Genomic DNA, 8948 nt, shown 5'->3' on the forward strand with positions numbered 1-8948 from the left:
AGATTATAGTTTCTCATGCCATGCATAAGTACCTGGGAGTTAATAATGATTTACATTGGATATCAACATAGCGCTAAAATGATTGTGATGTAGTATGATGATATGGTATCCTCCTCTGAATGTTCGAGTGGCTTGACTTGGTACATGTTCATACATGTAGTTGAATCAAAACCAACATAGCCTCTATAATGTTTATGTTCATGGTGTTCATATCCTACTCATGCTAGTGTCCAATGTTACTTATGCATAATGCCTGGTCATGATCGTTGTTGCTCTCTAGCTAGCCACTTCCCAATCTTAAAATTGCTAGCCTTCGCCTGTACTAAGTGGGTATTCTGCTTGTACATCAAAAACCTTGAACCCAAAGTTATTCCAAATGAGTCCACCATACCTACCTATATACGGTATTACCCTGCCGTCCTAAGTAAATTTGCATGTGCCACCTCTAAAAACTTCTAAAAATTATCTGTTTTGTGTGCCTGGATCATTCATGGAATGACAGGAGGTGGTCGATATCTTCCGTGCTAAGCATGTTACCCTTAGGTCGAGTGTTTATTCACTCGCCATCGCACGAGGAAATGGGCGGAAATAGGGATGCCCAGTACCAAACTGCAAAATACAAAAAGAGTTCATCTCTTACATAATCAAACAAAAACTCCTAATGGAGCCAAAACCTTTAGTTTCCGCTTGGGGACCGCCACTAGCGTGCTTAGCATGGAAGATGTTGATAACTGATGGTCGTGAAGTGAATGAGAAGGGTGCATGTCTCAAAATTTCATTTATCTCTATTTTAAAAATTGAGCTCTGGCACCTCTGCAAATCACTGCTTCCCTCTGCGAAGGGACTTTCCATTTACTTTTATTTTGTGTCATCGCCTTCTATAAACAAGCGCCAGAAACTGAGTAGAGCACAACGATCATGATTGATGCATTGTGTACAGCTAATGTTAGGTGCATCATGATTGGATCTTTTCTGCCATGAATTACAATGCTTAGTCGCTGCTTGAACTTCGGAGGTGCTCTGCATTTATGTTTTGCGGTCTCAAAAAGGGCTAGCGAGATACCATTATTTTCATATTATATCATGGTTGTTTTGACAACGTGTTGCTGTTTGAGATATCTTATTATTGCTCGCTAGCTGATTATGTCATTGATATGAATCATTATAATCTTTAAGAGTTATCGTCGACATGGTTAGTTATAATGCTGGCTGAAAACCTAGGTGTTGTTTAAGCTTATTTATGCAAACAAGAGCAAAAGAGTTCATAAAAGTTTTTCTTTCTCACTTTTAGTTTATCAACTGAATTGCTTGAGGACAATCAAAGGTTTAAGCTCGGGGGAGTTGATACATCTCCAACATATGTACTTTTTCTCACGCTTTTCCTCTTGTTTTGGACTCTAATTTGCATGATTTGAATGAAACTAACTCCGGACTGACGCTGTTTTCAGCAGAACTACCATGGTGTTGTTTTTTGTGCAGAAATAAAAGTTCTCGGAATGGAACTAAACTTCTTGAGGAATTTTTATACAATATATAAGAATTTCTGGAGCCAAGACCTACCAGAGAGGGGCCCCTGGGTGGGCACAACCTACCAGTGCGCGCCCCCTCTCCTGGCGCGCCCAGGTGGGTTGTACCCACCCGGTGGCCCCGCTGATGACCCCCCTGATACTATAAAATCACATATTTCCAGAAAAAATCAAGGAGAAATAATTATCACGATCCACGAGACGGAGTCGCTGCCAAGCCATGTTCTTCCTCGGGAGGGCAGATCTGGAGTCCGTTTGGGGCTCCGGAGAGGGGGATCTTCGATCTTCATCATCACCAACCTATCTCCATAGTCAATTCCATGATGCTCCCCACCAGGAGTGAGTAATTCCTTCGTAGGCTCACTGGTCGGTGAGGAGTTGGATGAGATTCATCATGTAATCGAGTTAGTTTTGTTAGGGCCTGATCCCTAGTATCCATTATGTTCTTACATTGATGTTGCTATGACTTTGTCATGCTTAATGCTTGTCACTTTGGGCCCGGGTGCCATGATTTCAGATCTGAACCGTTTATGAATTCATCATTATATCCATGTTTTAGATCCGATCTTGCAAGTTATAGTCACCTACTACGGTTATGATCCGGCAACCCCAGAGTGATAACAATCGGACCCACTCCCGGTGATGACCGTAGTTTGAGGAGTTCATGTATTCACTATGTGTTAATGCTTTGTTCCAGTTCTCTATTAAAAGGAGGCCTTAATATCCCTTAGTTTCCAATATGGACCCCGCTGCCACGGGAGGGTAGGACAAAAGATGTCTGCAAGTTCTTTTAATGAAGCACGTATGACTATTAACGGAATACATGCCTACATTATATCGATGGACTGGAGCTAGTGTCGTATCGCCCTAGGTTATAACTGGCTCATGATGAATATCATCCAACAAGTCACCGATCCAATGCCTACGAATTTATCCTTATTGATTTTGCTAAGTTACGACTGCTATCATCACTGTTACACTTGCTACAAAATATTGCTATCACTGTTACTGTTACCGTTGCTACTGTCACTACTATCAAAACTATCAAACTACTTTGCTACTGATTACTCGCTGCAGATAATTAATCTCCAGGTGTGGTTGAATTGACAACTCAGCTGCTAATACCTTCAAATATTCTTTGGCTCCCCTTGTGTCAAATCTATAAATTTGGGTTGAATACTCTACTCTCGGAAACTGTCGCAATCCCCTATACTTGTGGGTTATCAGTGTGCTTCCTAAAACACGTCTTGTGCTCCCGCGAGAAGCAAAAGTGTGCTTCCCAGAAGGAAAAAGCAGAACTATGCTTTTCAAAAAAGTGAAAGAAAAAAAGCATAGCTGTGGTTCTGGGGTATTTTTCTGCTTTCTCCCGATTTCGCTTTTTCATTTGTGTTTCCTCGGTTTATCCATGAAAAAAGTCGACGAAACCTATTAACATGGGATCTACTTACAAAGATCTCAACACAAGGAATCCAATGCTAAAAATGGATCGTGGTTTCAATGCACGGTTCAAGAATTAAATGTTTTAAATAAATGATTCTACGAAGAAAAAAAGAAACTCCCATTCGACAAATGACACCATGCAGTGTGGCACTTGTCATCACCAAAGAAGGTGGAGAGTGACCTTTGCAATGTGCCCCCCTTAATTAGTGATCTTTTGTGGGTGTAATTAGTGATTTTGATGGTAATAATAGTGCAGGCAAAGACATCCAACATGGTTTAGGAAGAAAACTCGCACAAGCCCGGGCTATTGCGTACACACTTTGTGAAAGGATCGATATGATTGACTAGAGGGGGTGAATAGGCAACTAACAATTTTTAGCTTTTCTTTACCAAATTAAACTTAGCATAAAAATAGGTTGTCTAGATATGCAACTAGGTGAGCAACCTATATGATGCAACAACAAGCACACAAGCAAGAAAGGGATACAACACAATATAAGCTTGCACAAGTAAAGGTAAGAGATAGCCAAGAGTGGATCCGATGGAGAAGAGGATCTATTACCGAAGTTCCTTCCCTTTGAGAGGAAGTACGTCTCCGTTGGAGTGGTGTGGAGGCACAATGCTCCCCAAGAAGCCACTAGGGCCACCGTATTCTCCTCACGCCCTCACACAATGCGAGATGTCGTGATTCCACTATTCGTGCCCTTGAAGGCGGCGACTAAACCTTTACAAACAAGGTTGGGGCTATCTCCACAACTTAATTGGAGGCTCCCAACGACACCACGAAGCTTCACCACAATGGAATATGGCTCCATGGTGACCTCAACCGTCTAGGGTGCTCAAACACCCAAGAGTAACAAGATCTGCAAGGGATTAGTGGGGGGAATCAAATTTCTCTTGGTGTAAGTGTAGATCGGGGCCTTCTCAACCATGGAGCTTGGGGAGGGAAGAGGTGGTCTTCTTGGTAAGAAGACCCCCTTTATATAGTGGGGGAAAGATCCAACCGTTACCCCCTCACTCAGCCCACGCGGTGCGGTACTACTGCACACGACCGCGGTACTACCGTTGGACGGTTCGGTACTACCGCTTGCACGGTAGTGACCAGACGAGGCCATGTTGCACATGGCAGTGAGTGGTAGAACCACCGGAGCGGTACTACTACGTGCCCCTACGGTACTACCGCAAGGCAGTGCTCTACCGGCGCTGGAAAAAGCACGAAATTAATAAATTACTTCCGTAACTACTTCCGCTAAGCTTAGGGTTGTGCAAAAATCTGGCACGGTACTATCGCTCCCAGGGAGCGGTACTACCACGTAGGGGTGGAAGTAAAAAAGTACTTCCGCGCCTACTTCCGCATGCGCCAGCGCCAGGGCTGGAGGCAGCGGTACTACCGCTCGCCAGGAGTACTACCGCAAGGTGCAGTACCACCGCTCGCCTGAGCGATACTACCGCACGCCCCTGTGGTACTACTGCTCCTTTGAGCAGTACTACCGCACGCCACAGAAGACTTAGCATTTGGCAGCCTTCATATCGCAGAGACATGGATAACTGGAAGGTGCTCTATCGAAGCAAAGGAAAGACGGTGCAAAGGAACAGATGTGTATGTGTTGATTCCACCCTAACCTTTCCGAAGTGGGCCCCCTCTTAATAGTATGGCTTTCCTATGACTCAAATCCACCGAATAGAAACATAGAGAACCGATGTCTTTGATAGGCTCTAAGGGGCACCGAATCGTCTTGTGCCTAGACATGAGATATCTAAAATGTTCAAAGAACATGATTAGTCCGCAAATGCACTGCCATCAATCACCAAAACCACTTAGGGAGAAATATGCCCTTACAATCTCCCCCTTTTTGGTGGATTGATGACAATACGAGATTTGCACATAGAGATATAAACTGAGCAAGCAAACCCAAGATCTATAAAATATATACAGGCTCCCCCTAGATGTGTGCATTCTATAGATATGCTTTAGACTGCACAACACACACAGTAGTATCAACACTCCCCTTATATTTTATAGATACGGCAATCCTTGCAGCAAAGTAAGTGACACTAAGCACGGAAGCAAGGTATAGTAACTAAGCATGATGTAAAGGGCACAAGACAAAATAAGCTACTAATCATACTAGACAATAAAGGATAGGATTGAGGCATATGTCTTACACCATATGATAGAATAAGTCTCCTGGTCTCACACGCACAAAACACAAACCAAAGCAACGAAAGTTCAACGAAACGACACGAAAGCAAGGAGACAAAGACTCGCAAATCCTACACTATCTCCCTCTTTGGCATCGAGACACCAAAAAGGTAGAGAGGACACCTAAGACACGGGTGGTAGCTCCCACTGAAGTGATCACCCAACAAGCTCCTCATCTGTCTCAGCAGCAGGAATGGACTCCTCATCTGACTCAGCCCACTGATAGCCTTGCTTCGTCATCCAAGCAGCCTCAGGAGTGATGTTCTTCTCCGACCCGCTCGAGACGTGCTCTCCAAGCTTCCTCAAAATCCGCTTATCGCGCCGGTGACTCTCCTTCTGAGCAACGTGAGCCTGGTACTGCTCCTTGGCCTGCATGCAGAACAGAGCCTTCATCTTGGCCTTGAGCTTCTTAGCCCAATATGGCTCGGCTGAGGGAGGTGCATACCCCTCAAAACTGTCCTCCGCCTCCTCCTCCTCAATCTCATCATCATCGACATCCATGCGGGCAGCCTCTGCCTTAGCCCGGGTAGTGGTGTTAGCCCACTTGTTCTTCTGGCGCAGCTTAATGGGCTCATGGCGAATCCAGTTGGGAGCATGAAACTCTTCACCCGGAAAGAGTTTCTCCCAAGTCTTCGAAATCAGGAGGTACAGATAAGGGCCGTAGATAGGAAACTTGCAATGGAACACAGCAGACTGAAGCTCACCCCACATGATGTGAGAGACATCAAGTGGTCTAGGTTGTTGAAGACACACTTCCTCACAAGTAAGAATCATGTCCACAAGATAGGAATGCACCTTGTCCTTGTCACCCATGCGAGGAAAGATAGTGTTGCGGAAGATCCAGTGCATGATGTCGAGAAACGGGTTCAGCACATAAGACTTCTTGCCATTGGGTAAAGTCTTCTCAACAAGGTAGGGTTGAAGCTTGTTCTTGGACGCAGACTCTGGGTTGGCGTGCGGGCGGATACCAACGGGCACATCTAGCCCCTCATCATGAACGTGCAACATATCCATGAACTCCTTCCACTCAGCAGTCATCCTCTTTCCATTAGTCATCCAAGTCAGGGTCCACTTCTCATCTGTGTGGAAGTGGACAGAGGCAAAGAACCAAGCCACAATCTCCGGGCCATAGTCAAGGTGGAACGTGATGATCCCCTCAATATCAAACTGCTCCACCAAGTCCAGAGGCTCTCCAAAATATGCCTGATTCTTCCTCAAATGGACCATGTCAATCCATTGAACCGGTACATAGATGTTCTGCTTGGCCTTGATCACATCTAGGAAGATGAGGTTTCGTTGCTTGGTCCAAAACAAGTCATTGCCCCTGAAGAGTTCCCTAGGCTTGACGTAGGGGTTGAGCTTCCTTCGAATCAGGAACTCTGCTTGAGGCATTTCTTCCATGCTGACAACTGGATCCTTGATCTTGGTAGTTGTGGTCTTGACGTGGCGTTGTGGGGCATTGGACCCCTCAGGAGCTTCTTGGTTGCGAAGGCGCTTTGAGCTCGTAGCATGGCTGGGATTCGAGCGCCTAGCACCGGAACCGGATCCACCACCTATGACACACAACGCAAACACACGAGAGAAGCGAGAAGTATTATTGCAAAGACCAAGGGCAAAAGAAAGAAATAAATAGAAATGAGATTAGGTGTGACAAAACGAAGCAATTTTAGGCCAAACGGTAGTACTGTAACAGGATGCAGAAGTAAAAATTTACCTCTGCTCTGACCGCGGTAGTACAGCGCCGGAGTGGCGCGGTAGTGCGCTTAGAGCGGAAGTAATTTTTTACATCCGCGCCTCGGGTGGTAGTACCGCTCCAGGGGAATGGTAGTACCGCACAGGGCGGATTCGGCAAAAACAAATATGAGAACATCCGTGAAGATGAATAGGTACTACCATTGATCAAAACTACCAAGTTGTATCACACCAAATAGCATATCAACTACACAAACACTCTCCAACAATCTCCTCTTGCAAATATTTAGCCAAAAATCACAAGACCTACTCATGCATCTCCCAAAACCTAGAAGCAACAAAAAGAGGCAAAGAGAGAGGGGCAAGGGGAGATACCGGGGTCCATGGTGAGAGGGCGAGGTGGGGATCGATCCCACCGGTTGAAAAGAGAGGAGAGTGGCCAGAGATGGAGATCCGGCGAGGTCCGCCGGCGCCGTTCTTGAGCAGGAGAGAGAGAGACGAGGTGAGGGGAAGAGATGAATGGGTATGGGGAGTTGGAACTCCCCCTGCCCTCTCTTAACCCCCACATGGTCTCGACAGCGCGGTAGTACCGCGGATCATCGTGGTAGTACCGCCCGGGCAGTAGTACCGCACACTGGGCGGTAGTACTGCTCTTCCAGCGGCAGCAAAACATTATTGCCATGATGGAAGCGGTAATACCATGCCGTGGTCGCAGTTGTGCAGGCACAACAGGCACCCATCTCTAGCAGTAGTACTGTGGCACCCCACGGTAGTACCGCATGCCCAAGAAAGTGCAAGTTTCGACACAAGAGAAACAAAAGGCCTTTGCAACACAAACTTCAAGCAAAAGGATGCACAAAAAGAGCACACAAAGAAACAACTAAACCACGACACAAGGTCCAAAGACAAGCACGGAGAAAGAGAGGACCAAACAACGAACCAAAACCTCTCAAGAAAAGAGGGCGATGGCCAGAGCCACCTATGTTTGAATCAATTAGTATGGCACCACGAAGAATTATCCTTGGGTCCATGACCAAAACTTGTCTTTGAAGCACAAGTACCATCAACAATGACTAATGTGAAAGAGTTGATCAATATATGCATAATGGGGGAGGGAGAGTTCATTGAGAGAACAACACTCCCACTATGTCCAGGCCTACACCTAAACAAGACATCAAGATGAGTATGGTGGGGTGTGCAAAGGTTCAAGCCACATTGCTCAAATCAATGATATTTAGCTCATGCCTTAACTCACAGAATCTTGCTTCATCCAAAGGCTTTGAGAAACATCTGCAAGGTTATCATTAGTGTTGACATAGCTGAGCTCAATCTCCCCTCGCCTAATGTGATCCCGAATGAAGTGATACCGAATCTCAATATGCTTCGTCTTGAAGTGTTGCACCGGGTTGAGAGAAATCTTGATGGCACCTTCATTGTCACACCAAAGAGGCACTTTGTCACAAATGACACTGTAATCCTTTAAAGTTTGCCTCATCCATAGAAGTTGAGCACAACAACTACCGGCGACCACATACTCGGCTTCGGTGGAGGAGAGAGACACACAACTTTGCTTCTTAGAAGACCAACTCACCAAAGAGCAACCAAGAAATTGGCACCCTCCGGAAGTTGACTTCCTATCCACTTTGTCTCCCGCCCAATCCGAGTCCGAAAAGCCCACGAGGTTGAAGTTTGCTCCTCGAGGGTACCATAAGCCAAAGTTTGGGGTATGAGCCAAATATCAAAAGATTCGCTTGACCGCCACATAGTGGCTTTCCTTAGGTTAGGCTTGAAACCGTACACAAATTCCCACACTCAACATGATATCCGGTCTAGATGCACAAAGGTAATGCAAGGAGACGATCATAGAGCGATATACCTTTTGATCCACCGCTTTACCATCGGGATCAATGTCAAGTTGGCATTTGACGGGCATTGGAGTAGAAGCCGGCTTGACATCACTTAGCATGAATCTCTTGAGCATGTCTTGAGTGTATTTGGCTTGGTTGATGAAGGTTCCTTCTCTTTTTTGTTTGATTTCGAACCCGAGAAAGAACTTCAACTCTCCCATCATGGACATTTTGAACTTC

The 8948-nt window shown here is 45.7% G+C and overlaps 1 protein-coding gene across 1 annotated transcript; it reads right to left on the reverse strand.

Moving 5' to 3' along the window:
• Positions 1–5325: 5325 nt before the first annotated feature.
• LOC147984036 (uncharacterized) lies at positions 5326–6396 on the reverse strand. The gene has a single exon (XM_087540958.1). It carries the CDS (start codon positions 6394–6396, stop codon positions 5326–5328), a length of 1071 nt encoding a protein of 356 aa, XP_087397084.1.
• Positions 6397–8948: the final 2552 nt, after the last annotated feature.

The sequence above is a fragment of the Triticum urartu genome, chromosome 2A (genome assembly GCF_056163025.1).
Source record: "Triticum urartu cultivar PI428250 chromosome 2A, HENAU_Tu73, whole genome shotgun sequence".
Classification (NCBI taxonomy): Eukaryota; Viridiplantae; Streptophyta; class Magnoliopsida; order Poales; family Poaceae; genus Triticum; species Triticum urartu.

Bases quoted from the DNA above. Each gene is read 5' to 3' on its own strand.
- LOC147984036 (XM_087540958.1), bottom strand. From the start codon at position 6,396: ATGGTCCATTTGAGGAAGAATCAGGCATATTTTGGAGAGCCTCTGGAC.